Source organism: Aquarana catesbeiana, linkage group LG11 (genome assembly GCF_042186555.1).
Source record: "Aquarana catesbeiana isolate 2022-GZ linkage group LG11, ASM4218655v1, whole genome shotgun sequence".
NCBI lineage: Eukaryota > Metazoa > Chordata > Amphibia > Anura > Ranidae > Aquarana > Aquarana catesbeiana.
In genome coordinates, this window is record NC_133334.1 from 1,423,967 (window position 1) to 1,450,168 (window position 26,202).

The window sequence follows — 26,202 nt, forward strand, 5'->3', positions numbered from 1 at the left end:
TGGGGAGATTGGGGGGGGTCTGTGTGTTCTCTCTGTGGATTTTGGGGAGATTGGAGGGTCTGTGTTTTCTCTCAGTGTATTTCGGGGAGATTGGGGGGTCTGTGTGTTCTCTCTGTGGATTTTGGGGAGATTGGGGGGTCTGTGTCTTCTCTCGGTGTATTTCGAGGAGATTGGGGGGGTCTGTGTGTTCTCTCTGTGGATTTTGGGGAGGTTGGGGGGTCTGTGTGTTCTCTCGGTTGATTTCGGGGAGATGGGGGGTCTGTGTCTTCTCTCGGTGTATTTCGGGGAGATTGGAGGGGTCTGTGTGTTCTCTCTGTGGATTTTGGGGAGATTGGGGGGTCTGTGTGTTCTCTGTGTGGATTTTGGGGAGATTGGGGGGTCTGTGTGTTCTCTCTGTGGATTTTGGGGAGATTGGGGGGTCTGTATGTTCTCTCTGTGGATTTCGAGGAGATTGGGGGGTTTGCATGTTCTCTCTGTGGATTTCAGGGAGATTGGGGGGGTCTGTGTGTTCTCTCTATGGATTTCAGGGAGATTGGGGGGTCTGTGTGTTCTCTCAGTGGAATTTGGGAAGATTCGGGGGTCTGTGTTCTCTCTGTGGATTTTGGGGAGATTGGGGGGTCTGTGTGTTCTCTCGGTGGATTTCAGAGAGATTGGGGGGGTCTGTGTGTTCTCTCTGTGGATCTCAGGAAGATTTGGGGGGTCTGTGTGTTCTCTCGGTGGATTTCAGGGAGATTGGGGGGTCTGTGTGTTCTCTCTGTGGATTTCGGGGAGATTGGGGGGTCTGTGTGTTCTCTCGGTGGATTTCAGGGAGATTGGGGGGTCTGTGTGTTCTCTCTGTGGATTTTGGGGAGATTGGGGGGTCTGTGTGTTCTCTCGGTGGATTTCAGGGAGATTGGGGGGTCTGTGTGTTCTCTCGGTGGATTTCGGGGAGATTGGGGGGTTTTTGTGTTCTCTCTGTGGATTTCGGTGAGATTGGGCGATTTCGGTGAGATTGGGCGGGTCTGTGCGTTCTCTCTGTGGATTTCGGGGAGATTGGGGGGGTCTGTGTTCTCTATGTGGATTTCGGGGATATTGGGGGTTCTGTGTGTTCCCTCGGTGGATTTTAGGGAGATTGTGGGGGTCTGTGTGTTCTCTCGGTTGATTTCGGGGAGATTGGGGGTTCTGTGTGTTCTCTTGGTGGATTTCAGGGAGATTGGGGGGGTCTGTCTGTTCTCTCTGTGGATTTGGGGGAGATTTGGGGGGTCTGTGTGTAATCTCTGTGGATTTCGGGGAGATTGGGGGGGTCTGTGTGTTCTCTCTGTGGATTTCAGGGAGATCAGGGGGGCCTATGTGTTCTCTCGGTGGATTTTGGGGAGATTGGGGGAGTCTGTGTGTCACGGAACGCCCCACACTCCGCTTGAGTGCTTCCGTCATATACCGCTTCCTAAGTTCTGGAACACGAGTCCAATGGATCTGGCTATAGGAACCCCAAGAACTAGACAACACCAGTCTTGGAGTACATCAGAGCTGCCTTTATTTTGAGATCTCACAGACCTTTATACAGCAGGGATGACTCAAAGCTAACCTAATTAACATGACCTAATTTACTACAAAATGTACCCAGACCAGATGACAGTCTTGTGGGCACCGAGCTTCACACATTAATACAATTAACAATACAAACAACAATCTCCCCCCTCCTCAGCCTAGACCATTCGTCTATTAGCCAGTGCTGGTGGCTAATGTGATCAGCTCTCTCAATTAACATAAACACATGTTGATAACACCAGCATCTCCTCACAGGATGTGTCCCAGCAGAATGAATCAGTCTTATCAGCAGGGGGCTGCTGGAGGAATCCCCCCTCCCTCTTCAGGGACACAAATATACAGTAAGGAGTCCCCATACAATATATACATGACTGAGTCCGATTAATACAGTTCAGACTGGATTTCTCATTCACCTCAAATGCTAGGGCCCATAATCGGTGGGCAACAGGCTTGCACACAGTCCTCTCCAACAGCCTCCGCTCTGGCCATGTCCGTGACATTTCTCCCCTTTCGGCAGGAGACTAACACAGGAGGAGACCCCAGACGGGTTGACTCCGAAGTTAGTCCACAGCTCCAGTCCTCTACTGCCTGTACCCACACAGTACCCCAAACAAATCATCCCAAACAGTGCATTACTCACCCAGCCATCCTCTGCCTCTCTCAGAGAACATATCTGCCGCTGGGGAGAGGCCCAGACTGGCCCTTCTCCCTGGAATCCTTTCTGCCGCTGGAGAGAAGACAGGGGGACTGGGCTCACTCCATAATGCTGTTGGGGATCTGGGCCGACTGCCCAGCATCCCTGGGGTATACAGGTGGGGACTGAAGCCCCATCAACCGACACCAGATCAAGCTGCAGTTGTGAGGTGATGACTGCATTCTCTCCTTGGATCCTGATCTGCAGCTCGCGATAGACTGCCACCTCCTCACCTTGGGCCTCCACAATTGCTGCAGGTGTGGGGCAGAGGTCTTGGACCCTCTGTCCGGTTGCCAGCACTTCTGCTGGGGGTTTGCCAGGTGGTTCCTCCTCTACAGAAACGTCTATTAAATCCCCAGTCTCTGGAATTGGTAAAAGTGTGGGACAGAGGTCTTGGACCCTCTGTTCAGTTACCAGATCTTCAGCTGGAGAAGTTTGTTTTAACTCCATAGATGCTGCTGGCAGAAAATCACATGTCCCTGTCAGTGTTGTGGGAGAAAGGCTGACTACCTCTTCTCTCAGGAAGGCTGAAGCCACTGTTGGTGCTGGGCAGAACACAGTGAACTTTGGCCCTGATAGCAGCTCTTCTGCTGGAGGCTCATCAGGTTGTTCTTCCTCAGCAGAAAAGTCTATTAAATCCTCTACCTCTATAACTGGTGTCTGTGGATAGAGGTTCACCATCTCCTGTCCGTGGAACTCAGAAGATGCCATCAGTGCTGAGCAGAGCGCAATGAAGTTTGGCCCTAATCCCAACTCTTCTGCTGGGGGCTCACCCGATGGTTCTTCCTCAGCAGAAAAGTCTATCAAATCCCCTGTCTCTGCAACTGGTGTCTGGGGATGGAGGTTCACCATCTCCTGTCCATGGAACCCAGAAGATGTTATCAGTGCTGGGCAGAGGTTAGCAGAGCTCTGCCCTGTTGTCAGCACTTCAGTTTTGGGGATGGCAATCTCCAGATTTTCCACTGCAGATTCTCTGGCATGCTGCTGGACAGGCACATTCCTCCATCCAAGATCATCCCATGCAGAAACAGGATCATCAAGGTCAGTCAGCACTTGCTGCATCCGCCATAAGACCTCCGCCTCCATAGCTGTGGGGGCAGGTTGGCAAAGCACACTATCGCTCTGCCACATTGCCGACTCTTCAGCCAGGATTTCAGGGTTGTCAGCTGGTATTTCCTGATAGTCCCAGGCAAAGGGAGCCCAGCCCTGGCACTGAGCAATGTCTAGCAGCCGTCTGTAGGCGATCTCTAGCTCCCATTCCTGAACGGCCAGAAACTCCAAATCTTCCTGTGCCCAGTGCACTTCCGAAATGTTCAGTAGCCCTTCTCTGAAATCCATGATTTCGTCCACCCGCCGCTCCAAATCACTCCCAAAGTTAGAGTCCCCTGTCAGCTTCACAAACAACAGTCCCAAGCCGCCGTAGCTTAAGCCTTCCGTTGGGCTGTCATCCGCTATCCAGGGACATGCTTGGGATACATGCCACCGGAGGGCTCTGTAGCTCTCATCCAGCTTTATCTCTGCCCAGACCAGCCTGCTTAATTCAGCTGTCTGCTTCTTGTGTGGTTTTTCTCCCAAAAACCGCACCCGCAGTCCGTACTGCGACCAGTACCTTTCCTCGATGGAGGGGAGAACTTTTCCCTGGTGTCGCTGCTCCCGGGCTAGCGCTTCCTTCCAGAGTTTGCAGCGAATAGAATCACACCATCCCAGCAGGACCTGCTCCGATACTGGTCCTCTGTGCTGTATCTGCATCTCTCGCAACCTCCTTCTGAATTCCTCATCCATGGCGGCTGGTATCTGTACCTCTCCTCTCCTGCTATCTGGACCTTGGATCCAGATGGAAGTTTGGATGTCCCAGACTTCAGGAAGCTTTCCCGCTGCTTGCCACCAATGTCACGGAACGTCCCACACTCCGCTTGAGTGCTTCCGTCATATACCGCTTCCTAAGTTCTGGAACACGAGTCCAATGGATCTGGCTATAGGAACCCCAAGAACTAGACAACACCAGTCTTGGAGTACATCAGAACTGCCTTTATTTTGAGATCTCACAGACCTTTATACAGCAGGGATGACTCAAAGCTAACCTAATTAACATGACCTAATTTACTACAAAATGTACCCAGACCAGATGACAGTCTTGTGGGCACCGGGCTTCACACATTAATACAATTAACAATACAAACAACAATCTCCCCCCTCCTCAGCCTAGACCATTCGTCTATTAGCCAGGGCTGGTGGCTAATGTGATCAGCTCTCTCAATTAACATAAACACATGTTGATAACACCAGCATCTCCTCACAGGATGTGTCCCAGCAGAATGAATCAGTCTTATCAGCAGGGGGCTGCTGGAGGAATCCCCCCTCCCTCTTCAGGGACACAAATATACAGTAAGGAGTCCCCATACAATATATACATGACTGAGTCCGATTAATACAGTTCAGACTGGATTTCTCATTCACCTCAAATGCTAGGGCCCATAATCGGTGGGCAACAGGCTTGCATACAGTCCTCTCCAACAGCCTCCGCTCTGGCCATGTCCGTGACACTGTGTATTCTTTCTGTGGATTTTGGGGTGATTGGGGGGGTCTATGTGTTCTCTCGCTTGATTTTGGGGAGATTGGGGGGGTCTGTGTGTTCTTTCTGTAGATTTCGGGGATATTGGGGGGGTCTATGTGTTCTCTTGGTGAATTTCGGGGTGATTGGGGGGTCTGTGTGTTCTCTCTGTAGATTTCGTGGCGATTGCGGGGTCTATGTGTTCTCTTGGTGGATTTTAGGGTGATTGGGGGGTCTATGTGTTCTCTCGGTTGATTTTGGGGAGATTGGGGGGGTCTGTGTGTTCTCTTGGTGGATTTCAGGGAGATTGGGGGGGTCTGTGTGTTCTCTCTGTAGATTTTGGGGAGATTGGGGGGGTCTGTCTGTTCTCTCGGTGGATTTCAAGGAGATTTGGGGGGGTCTGTGTGTTCTCTCTGTGGATTTCAGGGAGATTGGGGGGGTCTGTGTATTCTCGCGGTGGATTTCGGGGAGATTGGGGGGGTCTGTGTGTTCTCTCGGTGGATTTCAGGGAGATTGGGGGGTTTGTGTGTTCTCTCTGTTTTTTAGAGAGATTGGGGGGTCTGTGTGTTCTCTCTGTGGATGTCGGGGAAATTGGCAGTCTATGTGTTCTTTCTGTGGATTTCAGGAAGAATGGGGGGGTCTGTCTGTTCTCTCTGTAGATTTCGGGGAGATTGGGGGGTCTGTCTGTTCTCTCTGTGGATTTCGGGAAGATTGGGGGGGTCTGTGTGTTTTTTCTGTGGATTTTGGGGAGATTGAGGTGGTCTGTGTGTTCTCTCTGTGGATTTTGGGCAGATTGGGGGGTCTGTGTGTTTTCTCTGTGGATTTCGGGGAGATTGGGGGGGTCTGTGTGTTCTCTCTGTGGATTTCAGGGAGATTAGGGGGGCCCATGTGTTCTCTCGGTGGATTTTGGGGAGATTGGGGGGGTCTGTGTGTTCTTTCTGTGGATTTCGGGGAGATTGGGGGGGTCTGTGTGTTCTCTCAGTAGATTTTGGGGAGATTGGGGGGGTCTGTGTGTTCTCTCTGTGGATTTTGGGGTGATGGGGGGGTCTAAGTAGTTCTTTTGCTTGATTTTGGGGAGATGGTGGGGGTCTGTGTATTCTCTTGGTTGATTTTGGGGAGATTGGGGGGGTCTGTGTGTTCTCTCTGTAGATTTCGGGGATATTGGGGGGGTCTATGTGTTCTCTTGGTGAATTTCGGGGAGATTGGGGGGTCTGTGTGTTCTCTCTGTAGATTTCGTGGAGATTGGGGGGGTCTATGTGTTCTCTTGGTGGATTTTAGGGTGATTGGGGGGTCTATGTGTTCTCTCGGTTGATTTTGGGGAGATTGGGGGGGTCTGTGTCTTCTCTTGGTGGATTTCAGGGAGATTGGGAGGTCTGTGTGTTCTCTCTGTGGATTTCAGGGAGATTGGGGGGGGTCTGTGTGTTCTCTCTGTAGATTTTGGGGAGATTGGGGGGGTCTGTGTGTTCTCTCTGTAGATTTCGGGGAGATTGGGGGGGGTCTATGTGTTCTCTTGGTGGATTTTGGGGTGATTGGGGGGTCTATGTGTTCTCTGGGTTTATTTAGGGGAGATTGGGGGGGTCTGTGTGTTCTCTTGGTGGATTTCGGGGAGATTGGGGGGTCTGTGTGTTCTCTCTGTGGATTTTGGGGACATTGGGGGGGTCTGTGTGAGGTATATTCTACAATTTTTCTGGTGTTGGAGGATTATTGTAGGAGGAACATTTGTTGAGCCACCTGTACCGGGTGTAATAAGTGTCGATGACCCTCCTGGCCCTGGTTGGTTTTCGGTAAAGGAGCCGTATTATTATCTCCTTGTGGACAGATGGACCTCATACAGTAAATTTCTCCCATTGGTTTCCATGTCCTCCTCTTTCCGGGTAATGAGGTCTCATTCTGGTTGCTGCACTGATAAGAGACGTGGTGTCTGTCACCACCATAATCAGATTGTTTGTTGTGTTCAGACAATAGCTGATCTCAGCAATTAAATACTTAACGAGTCCTGAGATAGGACAATCTGTCTGCAGTGCGGATATAATGGGTGTTCTGAGGGTAATGTGCCATGTGTGATTTGTTTACTGAGTAGCAGATTGTGGACATAGAATCTGATAAAAAAATGTTCCTGTTTTCAGCAACGTCCCCGACAGCGAGACCGGAGAGGACCTCAGGTGAGACCGTGACTCCTGAAAAAGATCCCGGCTGTACGGCAGACAGACCCAAAAATAGACATCAGTTCTGGCATCTCCCCAACCCAGCCCACACCAAACACAGCCAATGTCATATGAGACATGTCACATCAGAACCCAAGGACCAAAAACACAGATTTATTACTGACCTCCATACATGCCAGCCCATGGCTGACCTTCAATACATGACATGTCCAAGGCTGACCCCCATACATGACGGGTCCATGGCTGACCCCCATACATGATGGGTCCATGGCTGACCCCCATACATGAGGGGTCCATGGCTGACCCCCATACATGATGGGTCCATGGCTGACCCCCATACATGACGGGTCCATGGCTGACCTCTCATACATGATGGGTCAATGGCTGACCCCTCATACATGATGGGTCCATGGCTGACCACTATACATGACAGGTCCATGGCTGTCCTCCATACATGACAGGTCCATGGCTGATCTCCAAACATGACGGGTCCATGGCTGACCTCTCATACATGATGGGCAATGGCTGACCCCTCATACATGACGGGTCAATGGCTGACCCCCATACATGACGGGGGCCATGACTGACCCCCATACATGACGGGTCCATGACTGACCTCCATACATGACGGGTCCATGACTGACCTCCATACATGACAGGTCCATGACTGACCTCCATACATGACGGGTCCATGGCTGACCTCCATACATGATGGGTCAATGGCTAACCCCTATACGGGTCAATGGCTGACCTCCATACATGATGAGTCAATGACTGACCCCCATACATGAAGGGTCCATAGCTGACCTCCATGTTATATCATGTGATGTGTATAGTCATTATTGCCATCTAACATCCCTATTCCTGTATTACAGCCCAGAGAGAGAGACCGCCATCGATGTGGAGATCAGGTAATACATTGGAGGAATCTGAGGATTGGTTTATTCTATAGGGATGAATATAAAATTATACAACTGAATCCATCTGAGATCTGGGGACATTAGGGGGGGTAAGGGATAATATACAGAGAATAGGAGGGGGGTCCAGGGAGATTAGGGGGGTAAGGCATAATATCAAGGGGATAGGACAGGGGGACATTATCAGGGGTGTGGCAGGAGTCACTTTGGGTGGGGGGTTTGTGGAACTCAGCTTACCTTGGAGAGCTCTGGAGACTCCATGTCCAGCTCCCCCGGCCCCTCCTATGTGTAAATCACCCTGTGTCCACTAGGGGCACAGGGTGACTGAGAAGCCCACTATGATCTGTGCTATTTAGACACACTGTACAGCCACACTGGAATGTTGTATATATGTATATATTGTGTGTTGTCTCATGCTGTTGAGGACTGTTTGCTGGGATCGTTTGGGGTTTGGTTGTATTCCAATGTTCTATTGTGTCTGTCTGCCTTGGATATTATGGGATGTGTATGTAGATTAGTTGTGAGATTGGTGGGGGCGAATTCCTCCAACAGCTCTCCCTGCTGATAAGACTGTTTACTGATGAGAAATCTGAATACACCTGACCTGTGTGTCTATTGTGATTGGACAGTTTACCCCGCCCTGAATCCAAGGGTGGGGGGAAGTGTCTCGGAGTTGTATATCTGTGGTAACGTGCTGGAATAAAGGAGTTTTTAATGTTGTTGTTCACCCTACACTGAGTTACGGCTGGTGACTGGGTGGGCTAAAGGGTCTTGGATAGTGCTGGTTCTGGACAAAGGAAGCATTTACGGCGGACATAGTCCTGTTGAGGACAGGGGTTCATCATAGGGGGTAAGGGATAATATCCAGGGAATAGGAGGGGGGTCCGGGGACATTAGGGGGGGTAAGGGATAATATCCAGGGAATAGAAGGGGGTCCAGGGACGTTAGGGGGGTAAGGGATAATATCCAGGGAATAGAAGGGGGGTCCAGGGACATTAGGGGGGTAAGGGATAATATCCAGGGAATAGGAGGGGGGTCCGGGGACATTAGGGGGGTAAGGGATAATATCTAGGGAATAGGAGGGGGGTCCGGGGACATTAGGGGGGTAAGGGATAATATCCAGGGAATAGGAGGGGGGTCCAGGGACATTAGGGGGGTAAGGGATAATATCCAGGGAATAGGAGGGGGGTCCGGGGACATTAGGGGGGTAAGGGATAATATCCAGGGAATAGGAGGGGGGTCCGGAGACATTGGGGGGGTAAGGGATAATATCCAGGGAATAGAAGGGGGTCCTGGGACATTAGGGGGGTAAGGGATAATATCCAGGGAATAGGAGGGGGGTCCGGGGACATTGGGGGGGTAAGGGATAATATCCAGGGAATAGGAGGGGGGTCCGGAGACATTAGGGGGTAAGGGATAATATCCAGGGAATAGGAGGGGGGTGCGGAGACATTGGGGGGGTAAGGGATAATATCCAGGGAATAGGAGGGGGTCCGGGGACATTGGGGGGGGTAAGGGATAATATCCAGGGAATAGGAGGGGGTCCGGGGACATTGGGGGGGGCTAAGGGATAATATCCAGGGAATAGGAGGGGGTCTGGGGCTATTTTGGGGGTAACGGATAATATCCAGGGAATAGGAGGGGGTCTGGGGACATTGGGGGGGGTAAGGGATAATATCCAGGGAATAGGAGGGGGGTCCAGGGACATTAGGGGGCGTAAGGGATAATATCCAGGGAATAGGAGGGGGGTCCGGGGACATTGGGGGGGTAAGGGATAATAATCAGGGAATAGGAGGGGGTCCGGGAACATTGGGGGGGTAAGGGATAATATCCAGGGAATAGGAGGGGGTCCAGGGACATTGGGGGGGGGGGGTAAGGGATAATATGCAGGGAATAGGAGGGGGTCCGGGGACATTGGGGGGGTAAGGGATAATATCCAGGGAATAGGAGGGGGTCCGGGGACATTGGGGGGGGTAAGGGATAATATGCAGGGAATAGGAGGGGGTCCGGGGACATTGGGGGGGTAAGGGATAATATCCAGGGAATAGGAGGGGGTCCAGGGACATTGGGGGGGGGGGTAAGGGATAATATGCAGGGAATAGGAGGGGGTCCGGGGACATTGGGGGGGTAAGGGATAATATCCAGGGAATAGGAGGGGGTCCGGGGACATTGGGGGGGGTAAGGGATAATATGCAGGGAATAGGAGGGGGTCCAGGGACATTGGGGGGGGGGTAAGGGATAATATGCAGGGAATAGGAGGGGGTCCGGGGACATTGGGGGGGTAAGGGATAATATCCACTGAATAGGAGGGGGTCCAGGGACATTGGGGGGGGGGTAAGGGATAATATGCAGGGAATAGGAGGGGGTCCGGGGACATTGGGGGGGTAAGGGATAATATGCAGGGAATAGGAGGGGGTCTGGGGACATTGGGGGGGTAAGGGATAATATCCAGGGAATAGGAGGGGGTCCGGGGACATTGGGGGGGGTAAGGGATAATATGCAGGGAATAGGAGGGGGTCCGGGGACATTGGGGGGGTAAGGGATAATAATCAGGGAATAGGAGGGGGTCCGGGAACATTGGGGGGGTAAGGGATAATATCCAGGGAATAGGAGGGGGTCCGGGGACATTGGGGGGGTAAGGGATAATAATCAGGGAATAGGAGGGGGTCCGGGAACATTGGGGGGGTAAGGGATAATATCCAGGGAATAGGAGGGGGTCCGGGGACATTGGGGGGGGTAAGGGATAATATGCAGGGAATAGGAGGGGGTCCGGGGACATTGGGGGGGTAAGGGATAATATCCAGGGAATAGGAGGGGGTCCGGGGACATTGGGGGGGTAAGGGATAATAATCAGGGAATAGGAGGGGGTCCGGGAACATTGGGGGGGTAAGGGATAATATCCAGGGAATAGGAGGGGGTCCGGGGACATTGGGGGGGGTAAGGGATAATATGCAGGGAATAGGAGGGGGTCCGGGGACATTGGGGGGGTAAGGGATAATATCCAGGGAATAGGAGGGGGTCCGGGGACATTGGGGGGGGTAAGGGATAATATGCAGGGAATAGGAGGGGGTCCGGGGACATTGGGGGGGTAAGGGATAATATCCAGGGAATAGGAGGGGGTCTGGGGACATTCCTCACCCCATGTATTCCTGTATGCCGATGAAATCTGTCCTCTGATTGGTGGTTGGTCTCGGTACATTAGCGGTCTCACTCGGTGTGATGACATCACTCGGTTATCCCCCCCATTGTCTCTCCTGCGGTCAGACGGGTGATGAGACGCTCTGATCTCTGTGATACGGGACGTCTCCAGGGCTGCAGACAGTAATGATGAAGCCGGGATGTAATTCTATTAAATTAGAAGTGATCCCCGGGGGGGGAGAAAATACGATTATAGAGGAAATTGGATCAGACAGATGTTGGTGGCCGGCGGTGTTTGGCGTTGATCCGGATGATGCGTCCGATGACACCCAGTGAAGAATTAATAATAATAATCAGATGTGGGATTGTATAGACGCACACAGTAGATTTTTTTATTGGTTGTTGTATTGATTATCCCTCTCAGGAATGGTGGGGGGAAGGGAGGGGGGTTATGCACTGTATGTGCAGAATGGAAAGCGATTGATTTATGATCAGTTCTGTGTACTCCGCCATTGCTTCTGTCAGACACATTTATAGACAGGAGGTAAGTGGTCAGTGGGGCTGTTTGTCCTTGGGGTGTCATTAATTGTCTTCTGAGTACTATGATGTGATCACCAATACAGGATACCTACTTGTATAATTGTGTACCTACCTATAGAGGGTGTCATCTACCTGTCTGCCTGTGTACCTACCTATTCACTGTCTGCCTGTGTACCTACCTATTCACTGTCTGCCTGTGTACCTACCTATTCACTGTCTGCCTGTATACCTACCTATACACTGTCTGCCTGTATACCTACCTATACACTGCCTGTGTACCTACCTATACACTGTCTGCCTGTATACCTACCTATACACTGTCTGCCTGTGTACCTACCGATACACTGTCTGCCTGTATACCTACCTATACACTGCCTGTGTACCTACCTATACACTGTCTGCCTGTGTACCTACCTATACACTGTCTGCCTGTGTACCTACCTATTCACTGTCTGCCTGTGTACCTACCGATACACTGTCTGCCTGTATACCTACCTATACACTGCCTGTATACCTACCTATACACTGTCTGCCTGTATACCTACCTATACACTGTCTGCCTGTGTACCTACCGATACACTGTCTGCCTGTATACCTACCTATACACTGCCTGTGTACCTACCTATACACTGTCTGCCTGTGTACCTACCTATACACTGTCTGCCTGTGTACCTACCTATTCACTGTCTGCCTGTGTACCTACCGATACACTGTCTGCCTGTATACCTACCTATACACTGCCTGTATACCTACCTATACACTGTCTGCCTGTGTACCTACCTATACACTGCCTGTATACCTACCTATACACTGTCTGCCTGTGTACCTACCTATACACTGTCTGCCTGTGTACCTACCGATACACTGTCTGCCTGTATACCTACCTATACACTGCCTGTATACCTACCTATACACTGTCTGCCTGTGTACCTACCTATTCACTGTCTGCCTGTGTACCTACCGATACACTGTCTGCCTGTGTACCTACCGATACACTGTCTGCCTGTATACCTACCTATACACTGCCTGTATACCTACCTATACACTGTCTGCCTGTGTACCTACCGATACACTGTCTGCCTGTGTACCTACCGATACACTGTCTGCCTGTATACCTACCTATACACTGCCTGTGTACCTACCTATACACTGTCTGCCTGTGTACCTACCTATTCACTGTCTGCCTGTGTACCTACCTATTCACTGTCTGCCTGTGTACCTACCTATACACTGCCTGTATACCTACCTATACACTGCCTGTATACCTACCTATACACTGTCTGCCTGTGTACCTACCTATACACTGTCTGCCTGTGTACCTACCTATTCACTGTCTGCCTGTGTACCTACCTATACACTGTCTGCCTGTGTACCTACCGATACACTGTCTGCCTGTGTACCTACCGATACACTGTCTGCCTGTATACCTACCTATACACTGCCTGTATACCTACCTATACACTGTCTGCCTGTGTACCTACCTATACACTGTCTGCCTGTGTACCTACCTATTCACTGTCTGCCTGTGTACCTACCTATACACTGTCTGCCTGTGTACCTACCTATACACTGTCTGCCTGTGTACCTACCTATACACTGTCTGCCTGTGTACCTACCTATACACTGTCTGCCTATCTTCAAAGAAGGTTACCTACTGTCAGGATCCGAGGGGTTAACAAGCAGCTGTGAGAAAGTTCAGTCAACTTAAAAGACTTTATTCAGCAAAATGCAATCGGAAATTGACAAGTTTTGTCTTTATAGGCATTTTAAACAACACAAAACTCTTCTTAGCGGTATAAGTTGGTCCTTTTATATAATGCTCAGCATCCCGGCCACAACATATCACATAACAGAGTCCGGGTTCAGGCGATCTCACCCCGCAGGATCAAGTCATAGGTAACAAGGCTCCGTCCAGCTCTGAGAGCTCAACAGCCGTCTCTCTCCAAACACACTTCTCCTCTCAGCTGGCAATACTCAGGTCTGAATGGGAAGTACCTACCCTCTTCAATTAACCCCTTCTTAGCCCTGCCCCAGGCTGACTCTCCACACTCCCTATTAAGGGTTCCACCTACCTGTATATTCATGTACCTACAGTATCTATGAAGGGTATTACATACCAGTATATCTGTGTACTTAGCTATACTGATTGTCACTTACCTGTATATATGTATACCTCCTTTTAGAAGGGGTCACCTACCTGTGCAGAACCACATATTCCTGTATATCTGTATACTTTCTTATAGGGGTACCTGTACAGCTTTATGATGTATTATCATATTTATAGAAGTGTCACCTACCCAGTTATCGCCTCCCTGACATGTATGATCCCTCTAATGCCCCTCTTACCCCCCCCCCCCCCATGGAGCACATGCCAGGTTTGGAGGAACGGTCTTATTAAGGGGGGATCTGTCCTATGAGGGGGGTCTGTCCTATGAGGGGGGGGGGTCTGTCCTATGAGGGGGGTCTGTCCTATGAGGGGGTCTGTCCTATAAGGGGGATCTGTCCTATGAGGGGGGGTCTGTCCTATGAGGGGAGCCTGTCCTATGAGGGGGGTCTGTCCTATAAGGGGGATCTGTCCTATGAGGGGGGTCTGTCCTATGAGGGGGGGTCTGTCCTATGAGGGGAGCCTGTCCTATGAGGGGGGTCTGTCCTATAAGGGGGATCTGTCCTATGAGGGGGGTCTGTCCTATGAGGGGGGTCTGTCCTATGGGGGGTCTGTCCTATGAAGGGGGGTCTGTCCTATAAGGGGGGGTCTGTCCTATGAGGGGAGTCTGTCCTATGAGGGGGGTATGTCCTATGAGGGGGGTCTGTTCTAAGAGGGGGAATTTTCCTATGAGGGGGGTCTGTCCTATGAGGGGGTCTGTCCTATGAGGGGGGTCTGTCCTATGAGGGGAGGTCTGTCCCATGAGGGGAGGTCTGTCCTATGAGGGGGAGTCTGTCCTATGAGGGGGGTCTGTCCTATGAGGGGGAGTCTGTCCTATGAGGGGGGGTCTGTTCTATGAGCGGGGTTTGTCCTATGAGGGGGTCTGTCCTATGAGGGGGGGTCTGTCCTATGAGGGGGTATGTCCTATGAGAGGGGTATGTCCTATGAGGGGGTCTGTCCTATGAGGGGGGGTCTGTCCTATGAGGGGAGTCTGTCCTATGAGGGGAGTCTGTCCTATGAGGGGAGTCTGTCCTATGAGGGGGGTCTGTCCTTTGAGGGGGGTCTGTCCTATGAGGGGGAGTCTGTCCTATGAGGGGAGTCTGTCCTATGAGGGGAGTCTGTCCTATGAAGGGGGGTCTGTCCTATGAGGGGGGGTCTGTCCTATGGGGGGTCTGTCCTATGAGGGGTGTATGTCCTATGAGGGGGGTCTGTTCTATGAGGGGGGTCTGTCCTATGAGGGGAGTCTGTCCTATGAAGGGGGGTCTGTCCTATGAGGGGGGGTCTGTCCTATGAGGGGGGTATGTCCTAGGAGGGGGGTCTGTCCTATGAGGGGAGTCTCTCCTATGAGGGGGTCTGTCCTATGAGGGGGGGTCTGTCCTATGAGGGGTGTATGTCCTATGAGGGGGGTCTGTTCTATGAGGGGGGTCTGTCCTATGAGGGGGTTCATCCTATGAGGGGGATCTGGGAATGAGCTCACACTCTTTATCATCTATTACAGAGCTCATGGTGGTGTGTCATCTTCTGTATGTTCTCTTCCAGGCGGAGGGGCGCGGTGGCCTATGCCTCCCAGAAACCATGGCTACTGAACGCCACAGTGGAGGAGAACATCACCTTCGAGAGCCCCTTCATTAAACAGAAGTATGATTCCTCACTCTGTCCTGACTGGTCCAGGCCTCCATTTGTATATCAGACCACGGAGGACCCCACACTGTGTTAGGACCCATCACCCTGTACAGCCACCATATCAAGGGGACAATTGGGACTCAAGATCAGGAGACTGTGGGTGGTCATCAGTCAATAAATGGGGTCATGAGGGTTGTCAGCCCTATGTGGGCCATTTTAAGTTGTGGATGGTTGTCATTCAATGAGGTGGGTTACAGAGGTTGTCAGTCCTAGGTTGGACTATGGTAAGATGTGGGTGGACATCAGTCAATGAAGGGGCAATCAAGAGGGTTGACACTCCGGGGTAGACCATTGTGGATGTGCGTTGTCAGCAGTCAGTGAGGGGGGTCATAAAGGCTTGTCAATCCTGGTAAGACCATTGTGAGATCTGGATGGTTGTCAGTCAATGAGGCAGGCCATGGAGGGTTTTCATTCCTAGGGATACCATTGTTAGATGTGGATGGTCATCATTCACATGGAGGCAATCATGGGGGTTGTCACTCCGGAGTGGACCATTGTGGGATGTGTGTAGTCACCAGTCATTTAGGGGGGTCATGGAGACTCGTCAGTCCTGGTGGGAACATTGTGGGATGTGGGTGATTGTTGGTCAATGAAGGGGTCAAAGAAGGTTGTTAGTCCTTGGGGAACCATTGCAAGATGTGGGTGGTCGTCAGTCAGTAAGGGGGGTCATGGGGGCTTGTCAGTCTGGGTAGAACCATTGTGGGATGTGGGTGGCCATCAGTCAATGAGGGGGGATTATAGGGGTTTTCACTCCAGGTCATGCCAGGTCACATAAGGTCATGGTAGGTCACACAAGGTGATATTGGGGAAACATCCAGATCTGAGTAGCTACTAATGTAGAAATTTCTCTATTACAATCACCTGACCAATAAAAAGAGATTATATTTGATTGGCAGATATAAAGCTGTAATTGACGCCTGTTCTCTGCAACCGGACATCGACATCCTGCCGCATGGAGATCAGACGCAGATCGGAGAGAGGGTGAGCGCCCATCCCCCTACATATGATGGGAGGGGATAAGAAGACACCAGATGAGACATCCCATTATTATTATATGGGGTTATAATAGGATTGTGGGGGTCTAATATTATGATATTGGGTTATGATAGAACTGGGGGGGGTTCTCATATTTTATTGTAATGGGTGACTTGGGGTGATTAGTATATACTCCCTGTATACCTGTTCAGTGATGGTTGTCATGTGACTTTCAGGGTATAAACCTGTCCGGAGGTCAGCGTCAGCGAATCAGCGTGGCCCGCGCTTTGTACCAGCAGACCAGCGTCGTCTTCCTGGTAAGTGGCAGATGTGGTTGGTGGATAGTTGTCTAGATAAACAGGACCGGGGGGGACACTTTCCGCACTGATCACATGACATCGGGGACCGATCATTGTGATTGGCCGTGGTCTGATTTAAGGTTCCTGATAGAAAGCTGTCTCTGGAGATAAATGATTATTTCCTATCAGTGTGCTGTGAGTTGGAGTTCTCCTTTGATATAGAAAATGACCATCAGAGACCCTCCAGAATCTGCCAAACAATTTACTACAGACAATCGCCTGACTCCGCCCACAATACACGCATTGCTCCGCCCTCCAGCGAGGTGTACAATCGGGAGGTCAACTGGAAATCATCACCTTGTCCTCTGGCACATAATCCTCATCCGCCCCCGCTATCAGCCCCCCGCTATCAGCCCCCCGCTATCAGCCCCCGATATCAGCCCCCACTATCAGCCCCCCGCTATCAGCCCCTGCCCCCAGCTATCAGTCCCCGTTATCAGCCCCCTGCTATCAGCCCCCGCCCCCAGCTATCAGTCCCCGTTATCAGCCCCCCCGCTATCAGCCCCCGCCCCCCGCTATCAGCCCCCCGCTATCAGCCCCCCGCTATCAGCCCCCGATATCAGCCCCCGCTATCAGCCCCCCGCTATCAGCCCCCCGCTATCAGCCCCCGATATCAGCCCCCGATATCAGCCCCCACTATCAGCCCCCCGCTATCAGCCCCTGCCCCCAGCTATCAGTCCCCGTTATCAGCCCCCCTGCTATCAGTCCCCGTTATCAGCCCACTGCTATCAGCCCCCGCCCCCAGCTATCAGTCCCCGTTATCAGCCCCCCCGCTATCAGCCCCCGCCCCCCGCTATCAGCCCCCGATATCAGTCCCCGTTATCAGCCCCTGCTACTGACCCCCCAGCCCCCAGCTATCAGTCCCCGTTATCAGCCCCCCGCCTCCGCCATCAGCCCCCGCTATCAGCCCCCCGCCCTCAACTATCAGTCCCCGTTATCAGCCCCCACTATCAGCCCCCCGCTATCAGCCCCCCACCCCCAGCTATCAGTCCCCATTATCAGCCCCTCGCTATCAGCCCCCACTATCAGCCCCCCGATATCATCCCCACTATCAGCCCCCGCTATCAGCCCCCCGCTATAAGCCCCCCGCTATCAGCCCCCGATATAATCCCCACTATCAGCCCTTTGCTATCAGCCCCCCACTATCAGCCCCCCGCTATCAGCCCCCACTATCAGCCCCCAATATAATCCCCACTATCAGCCCTTTGCTATCAGCCCCCGCTATGAGCCCCCCGCTATCAGCCCCCACTATCAGCCCCCGATATAATCCCCACTATCAGCCCTTTGCTATCAGCCCCCACTATCAGCCCCCACTATCAGCCCCCACTATCAGCCCCCCGCTATCAGCTCCTGCTGTCAGCCCCCACTATCAGCCCCCGATAAAATCCCCACTATCAGCCCCCCGCTATCAGCCCCCACTATCAGCCCCCACTATCAGCCCCCACTATCAGCCCCCGCTATCAGCTCCCGCTATCAGCCCCCCGCTTTTAGCCCCCGCTATCAGCCCCCCTGCTATCCCGTATTTCCCATAATAACAACAATGCCGGGATTATCACAGAATTCCGACAAATGTTCCCGACCGAGCGACCCGCTAATACCGAATAATCAGATCAAATCTCTGTGAGATCACATAATCTATACCCCCCAGGAAACACCGCTATCAGAACCGCTATCTTATCACTGTTATTATATATATATATATATACAGTATGTGACAAAAGTAAGTACACCCCTCAGTGACATTTGTGTAAATCTTTTCTTCTATCTTTTCATGTGACAACACTGAAGAAATGACACTTGTCTACAATGTAAAGTAGTGAGTGTACAGCTTGTATAACAGTGTAAATTTACTGTCCCCTCAAAATAACTCAACACACAGCCATTAATGTCTAAACCGCATATGATGGGCAAAGTGAGGCTGCAATTGATGGGGGGCGCTGCAATTGATGGGGGGGGGGGGGGGGGCAGGGTTCAGTATTTTTCAGTTTGTTTTCACCGACCCAAAAATTCTGAGCACCAGCTGCCACTGTCCAATGTGCTACTAGCAAGGGGGACCTAATAAAGTGGCCGGTGAGGGTATATAGCTCTGACATATACCGCAGTGCTGTACAGAGATTACTGAGTCAGTCACATCAGTCTATGCACCAGAGGAGCTTCTCCACCAGGTGGTGTTGTTCTGCAGGGTGCTGTTGGCTCACTCTGCTGGGATCTCAGCTGAGAGAAGCAGTAATCCTGGGGACTCTCATGCAGGCTTTTCCCAGGCAAGCATGGACCATATTTGGGAAGACGAAGGTGGAGGCTCTCCAGAGGCACTGAGGCCTACTCCATGTGCTCAAGCTGCAATGGATCCTGGGCCTGTCCCTATGCAAGAGGAGTCCTTACCAGTCCTCCAGGATAAAATGGTGAACAGACTTCGCCTCATTGCTAAGGAGGAACAGAACATTTCTGTCATGAAAGAAGATCTCCGGAAAAAGAAATCCCTGCATAGTAAGTCTGGAAACAGTAAGAGGGAAGTCTCCAAGCTGAAGTTTCTGGAAGATGCATTGAAAAAGCAGGAGAAGTTGGTCGCCTCTCTGAAGGTGTCAAGGTGTGTTCAGAGAAAAGTAGAGAGATTCCAACAGCTGAAGGAAAGTTCCTGTGCCAGTATCAGCCAGAAGGCGAATGCCACAGCAATGGTGACAGTATGGATGGAGGATAAGGAAGTGGCTTCACATGGTGACCCCAGTACTACCCCTGTCTCAGGATCTGTTGCACCTGAGTCAGTATCTGCCCCCCTCCCTCCCCAGAAGCCTGGGTCATCTCAGGAGGAGGTTGAGGAAAATGGCGGATTGCTGCAGACCATTATAGAAATGGAATTTCCCTTGAGTGGCACCAACCCATCAGATGAAGATCATGGGAATGAAGGAAGAGATGGCATGTATCCAGGCAGAGAAGTTTCTGCTGGCTGTGAGGAGTCCCACATGAACACTAACAGTGCAGAGCAGGAATGTCGCATGAACATTGAAACTGCAGAGCAGGAGGACCGTATGAACGATGAAACAGGTAGTGTTTTTTCTACACAGAAGACTTTACTTGATGACGGGACTGCTGGTATCTGTGGTACTTCTGGGACTATGGTGAGCGGGACTGTTGTCCTGGAGGGGAGGGGGGAGGATCAAGTGGTGGGTAATTTACCAAACCAGATTTCAGAGGTTCCTATGCAACCAATTAATGTGTCATCTGTCCCAGTTAGGAGTTATGCTAAGACTGTGTCAGGACAAAGTCATGCTGCTGCTGGTGGAAGGGAGCCAGTTGTGCGACTTTCACCTAACGCACCTTCCATTAAACGCAGGAATGTGGTACAGTTCAGGTGGGAAGGGGAAGATTTTCCACCTATCAGGAGGGAGGTTGTGGATAAGATCCTAGCCATGGGATTTAAGGCGGAGGATATTTATGCTCTTATCTGTCCGGCTGGTTCCTATGAATATGATTTGTCATTTGTGCGTCCAGAATTGCTGGATCTGTTTTGGGAGTGGTATGTGTGTGTATATGGGGGCCAGCCGGACTGGAAGGGGCTTGTTCCCAAAGTTGTCTCACGTCAGCCCTTGATTAAGAATGTGACTATCTTGACAAGGAATGAGTCTATACCCCCTGAGGATTTATGGGTCTGGTTGAGGAGGTTTGGTGAAATGTTGTGTCCCCTAAAAAATATTGTGGATGATAGAGGAATCTGGACGGGTGGGTGGTCGGTGTCAATGAGGTTGAGTGTGTGTGGGGATGTGGTCCAGCATTTGCCCTCCTCTGCCTTTATTGGTAGAGATAGGATTACTGTCTTCTACCCTGGTCAACCTAAGGTGTGCCATAAATGTGGAGTCAAGGGACATTTCTCCTCTAAATGTCCAGAACAGAAGTGTTCTTTGTGTCAGGAACTGGGGCATCTGGTGAGGGGCTGTAATATCATTAAATGTAACCTATGTGATAAGGTTGGTCACCCTTATAGCCGGTGCCCTGAGGCTTTGCACAATAAGCCAGAGTTAGTGGAGGAATTTTTCTGTCCGAATAGAGAAGAGTCTGGGTTGGCGGAGGTTGTACCAGGGGATCCTAGTGTCTCTGTCCTGTCAGAATCTGTGTCTGTGAGGCCCTCTGTGGTGTCAGTGTCTCCCCAGTCTTTGGTGTCGGTGTCCCCCCAGTCTGTGGTGTCGGTGTCCCCCCAGTCTGTGGTGTCAGTGTCCCCCCAGTCTGTGGTTCCCCAGTCAGTGTCAGAAAGTGTGGTTGTCAAGTCTGTGTCTGCACCTATTGTTTCTCCTAGTGTAGTGAAGGCAGTGGAGGGTGCTGGATCAGCGTGTATGGTGGTGCCAACCCCTCCTCCTCGGCGTGACAGAAGTGCGGCTGGAGGTCGGCAGACACCGAGGGGTGGAGTGAGGGATGGATTGGATGATGGTGGAGGGGAAGTGGGAAGGGAATGAGAGTGGCTGGTGCAGAATGCAAGGTGAATGATGTGGAAGTCGGGGTAAATGATGTGGGGGGAGGGGTTAATGATGTGGGGGAGGGGTGAATGGGGGGGTTTTGGAATCGCATCCTGATGGCGATTAACTCTCCAAAGGTTTCTTAGCCTGGATTGTGTATAAGTTGAGGTTCGGGGTTTGTAGTCTCTTTTTTGTTGTCATTAAAATATGTTTCTTTCTATGTTAGCTTATCAGGAAACGGTTTTCTTTACTTGCTGATGTAAGCACACTTGTTTTTTTTTTTAGTTGTTGTTTATTTTTGTGTAAATATGTTTTTTTTATAATGAGCTGTATGTTTGTATGATTTTTTTTTTTTTTTTTTTCAAGTTTAAGTCGTTTATTGAGAAATCTTACAGTACAAAGTACATCCATCGCAGTATACTGCCAAATGCATAACATCAACTGAGATCTTCTAGTTAGAGAAGGGCAATAAAAAAATTGAAATGAAACAATAAAAAAACAAAAAACAAAAACAAATAAATGCATCAATGCCAAAGCTAATGCATAATAGAGCACTATACACTTGGAACTGACCAGACACCCCGTATGGGATCACACTGTGTCCAAGTCTGGCCCTTATTAATCAGAAAATGAGTGCTCTGTAAAGGATGGGACTTGTGCTACCTCTCCAGAACCACCGTTACGATCCGGAGAAACGGCACCGCCCCCTGTGATTGTACACTTCAAAGTTGTAAGGAGATAACATGTATGATCTCAAATTAAACAAGATGGATGAACTTTATCTTTCGGTTGCATAGTTATCGGTTAAATCTGACATTATCCAAAAAACGAACTAAAAAGAAAAGGAGGAAAAGAAAAGGAGGAAAAGAAAAGGAGTAAGAGGAGGGGGGTTGGGAGGAATGATGCCAACATTCAGATCAAGTATAACTTTCAAACCGTGGTGATCCCTGGTATAAGGGATATACCTAAATGCCTTGCCCAGGGTTCCCAAGTTGCTTCAAATGCTTTGGTGTTGTCCAAAATCTTGCCTGGGACATAATCCAAGGAATTTTTTTTTTTTTAGCGGCTACAATGGAAATTTACGGTTTCTTCCAAGCTTTAGCGATCGCGATTTTCGCTCCGAGCAACATGAAAGTTATCAATCGATGGGAATACTTAGAGATTTTGGGGATATGCCCATTCAGTAAAGCAATCTGTGGATTCTTAGGTATCGGAAGGCTTGTGACTCTACGAATAAGATTAAAAATGTTATTCCAAAAACCTCTAATTCTCGGGCAATCCCACCAAATATGCAGCATAGAGCCCTGGGCTTGGCACTCCCTAAAGCAGGGGAGGAAGAGGGGAATATCTTAGCCAGTCTTGTCGGAACCAGATACCACCTAGACATCACTTTCCAATTAGCCTCTACCAATGAAATGTTCATAATACCTTTATGCGCTCTTATTCCTCTTCTGTGCCATTCCTTCAGGTCCCAGGTTTCCTGTAAGTCTTTCTCCAGGGCTTCCATATATGAAAATTTGGAGGTAGGTTCTGATAAGGATAAGTAGATTGTGGAAATACCCCCTTTCTGCACCAGCGTTCGTAATTTGAGAATGCCGGGGGGGGGGGGGGTTTGTTTTTCCAAATTGAGGAAAGGAAATGCGAAATTCGGTAGTACCTAAATTTCTCCAAATTGGGTATGTCCAGCTTATCTGTACAGAATTTCAGGGAGATCGGACCCGACTGAGTGAAAAAATGTCCGATCCGATACATCCCCTTATCCAACCACCATTGAAAGGATTTGATATTCATGCCTGGACTGAACAGGGGATTATGGAAGATGTGAGCCAACGGCTGTGTTTCTGATGTAAGAGAAGGCAAGTGTTTCAAGCCATCCCATAATCGCAGGGAATCTGAGGGAGTGGGGGACATGATAGGTGGTCTAGATTTGCGGGGGTCCATAAAAGGAAATCTAAAGTGTATGAGGGAACCACCTGTGTTTCTATATTGATCCAGTTCGGTATCTCATGTCTAAAGTAAATCATTGAAAGTTGAGCTAGTCTAGCTGCTTGGTAATATTTAAATAGTTCTGGAAGCCCAGACCTCCTCGTGTTTTGGGGCTGTAAAGGATCCTTCTAGCTAGTCTGTATCCCTTTTTGCCCCAAATAAATGTAATTATCTTGCCTTGGAATGACTTAATATGATCTTTCCTAATAGGAATTGGAAGGGATCTGAATAAGTAGAGTAATCTAGGTAATAGGGTCATTTTAATGGAATTAATTTTCCCTATCCAGGATATGTTGTGTAAGGACCAAGTTTGAAGGTCTTTTTCTAGTTTGCGATACATGGGGGGGAAATTTGCCTGATAGAGATGTTCAAACTTTGAGCTAAGGTTTACTCCTAAGTAACGTTTTGAAGAGTCACTCCACTTAAATTTAAAAGAGTGTTTCAATTGAGCGGCCAAAGCCAATGTGAGTGAAACGTTCAATGCTTGTGATTTAACCATATTCACCTTCAGACCTGAGATATTAATGTTAGGCAATGATGTAATTGGGGAGGTAACGAAAAGCAGGATATCGTCTACGAAGAGGGCGCATTTGTGCACTGATTGCCCGCACCTAACCCCTTGAATGTTTACATCTGATCTGATGGCTATGGCCAAAGTTTCAATCGCTATAGCGAAGATTATTGGGGATAGAGGGCAACCCTGCCTAGTTCCTCTGGAAAATGAGATAGGGTTAGAAAGGAAGCCCTGTAATTTAACCCTGGCAACCGGATTAGAATAAAGGGATTGTAATAACCCTACGAAGGATTCTCCAAATCCCCATCTCCGGAGGGTAGTAAATAGGTATGACCACGTTAGAGAGTTGAAGGCCTTCTGTAAATCTAGCGACAACAAAAGGCCCTCCTGCTTAGGGCTTCCATCCCAGGCAGACTATAGGATTGAAACGATATCCGTCGCCCTCCTAATTTGATCCGGGCCCTGTCTCCCTGGGATGAAGCCCATTGGTCCTTATAAATGTATTGATTTATGAAAGAGCTTAGTCTGTGGGCTAATATTTTGGTGAGGATTTTCAAATCATTGTTTATAAGGGAAATAGGTCTATAATTTTCTACTAGTGATGGGTCCTTATCTGGTTTGGGGATAACTAAAATGAAGGCTGAATTTGCATGGGTTTCGATGGCTTCTCCCTTCCTTTTAGAATTAAAGAATTTATTGAGATGAGGGACTAAAGTGACAGCAAATGTTTTGTAATAAAGGTTGGAGAATCTATCTGGGCCTGGGGCGGAGCTAGTTTTTACATTTTTAATCACTTCTAGGGTTTCCTCTGTGGAGAAAGGTGCCTCCATCAAATCAGCATGATTTTTCTTGAGGCGGGGTATATTGAGATCCGCCATGAAGGCTTCTATTCCGGAATCCTCAACGGAATTGCCTCTTTGGTACAATTTAGCATAGAAATCTTGAAATGATTGCAGAATACGCTGAGGATTTAAAGTGGACGTGCCATCCTGTTGTCTAATCTTAGGTAGAGCGAAATTGCGGGGTTTGGGGGAAAGTTTAGAGGCTAGTATAGTATTCATTTTATCTTTATGTTGATAAAATTTCGCTCCGGTCCAACGCAGGGAGACCTCGGCTTTAACCGTGAGAACTAAGTTCAAAGCCACTCTTGCAGCATCCAATTGTGCAATATTGACCTTTAACGGGTCTGATTTGAGTAGCTTACGTAATGCTGCAAAGTTATTTTCAAGTTTTACTACATCAGAGGCTTTCTCTTTTTTGATTTGCGATTTCATTTGGATTAGCTGTCCCCTGATTGTAGCCTTATGGGCTGCCCAAACTGTTTCAGCCGAGGTTCCCTCTACGTTATTTAGTAGAAAGAATTCCTTAAGAGCTTTCTCAATTATTGTGACTTGGATAGGATCCTTAAGAAGAGATTCCCTAAGTCTCCATTGGGGAAGGGGGGGTTTAGAATGCTGGCCCTGTGCAACAAGGATGACCATCGAGTGATCTGAAAGGGAGGAGTCTTTGATGAAGGATTTTTTAACTGAAGGGATGTGAAGAGCTGATATGAAAATGTGGTCTATCCTAGAGTAAGATTGATGGGGATTCGAAAAATGTGTGTAGTCCCTGCAGGTCGGGTTAAGTTCCCTCCAAATGTCAGCTAGACCTTGATTAAAAAACATTTTTGCAATTTTAGTACTCATTTTCTTAGGGCGCATGAGTTGAGATGAAAGAGGTTTAGATTTATCCAGGGATAGATCAAATGCTATATTGGAGTCTCCTCCATATATCACTATTCCTTCCAACAAGGGTTCTAACGTCTGAAACAATAATTGGAAGAATTGAGATTGCCCCTTGTTGGGAGAACAGTACGAGACTAGAGAGTACATATGGTCATCCAGCGTTCCTTTTACCATGATAAATCTACCCTCCGTGTCTTTGTGTACCTGTGTGGTCGTAAAGTGGCAGGATTTTGCAAACAGTATTGCAACCCCCTTTGTTTTATCCTTAGCATTTTCCAGGTGAAAATGGGGATAATGAGCGTGAAGGAAGGAAGGGTTGTACTGTATCGGTAAGTGTGTTTCCTGCAGCAATACCACATCCATTTTCAGGGAGCGGTACTCCTGCAGGATATTCCTTCACCTAACTGCTGAGTTAATTCCCTGTACGTTATGAGAAATGATTCTGAGCGACGGGGAGATTAAGGTGTTAGAAGACATAACCTAGTGAGAGAAGTGGTGCATCAATATGTGAAACACTTACCCTTGAATGCTTCGGGAGGATCGACCCTGGTAGTGTTGCGGGAGAAAATCTGGGACCTGGAGCATCTGGACGAGACAGGATCATCAGAGTGCTGGCAATCAGAAAGAAGAGGTCAGAAAGAGTGAAAAAAGAAAAGTTAAGAAAAGGAACAAGAAGGCCAAATAGAGGCCTGTAATGAAGAGAGGGGGAGAGAGTCCCTCCTTCGTCTGTGGGTAACAAAACTGAACAGCCCTCCGAGAGGGCTGTCTTCCCAACACCCAAATACAGTAACACCATATTAGGGAGCTGGGAGGGTGCACATGACTGCTGCCCGAGCCGCAG

The 26,202-nt window shown here is 49.6% G+C and overlaps 1 protein-coding gene across 2 annotated transcripts in view; it reads left to right on the forward strand.

Annotated features, from left to right (window-relative positions):
• The window catches only part of ABCC8 (ATP binding cassette subfamily C member 8), a 261,472-nt gene that overhangs the window by 178,505 nt on the left and 56,765 nt on the right, over positions 1-26,202 (forward strand). For both annotated transcript variants that reach the window (XM_073603932.1, XM_073603931.1), the window contains exons 17-21: positions 6,899-6,934; positions 7,813-7,848; positions 15,215-15,313; positions 16,255-16,339; positions 16,570-16,650. In XM_073603932.1, coding sequence (XP_073460033.1) covers positions 6,899-6,934; positions 7,813-7,848; positions 15,215-15,313; positions 16,255-16,339; positions 16,570-16,650 — 337 coding nt within the window. The remainder of the gene's footprint in view (positions 1-6,898; positions 6,935-7,812; positions 7,849-15,214; positions 15,314-16,254; positions 16,340-16,569; positions 16,651-26,202) is intronic.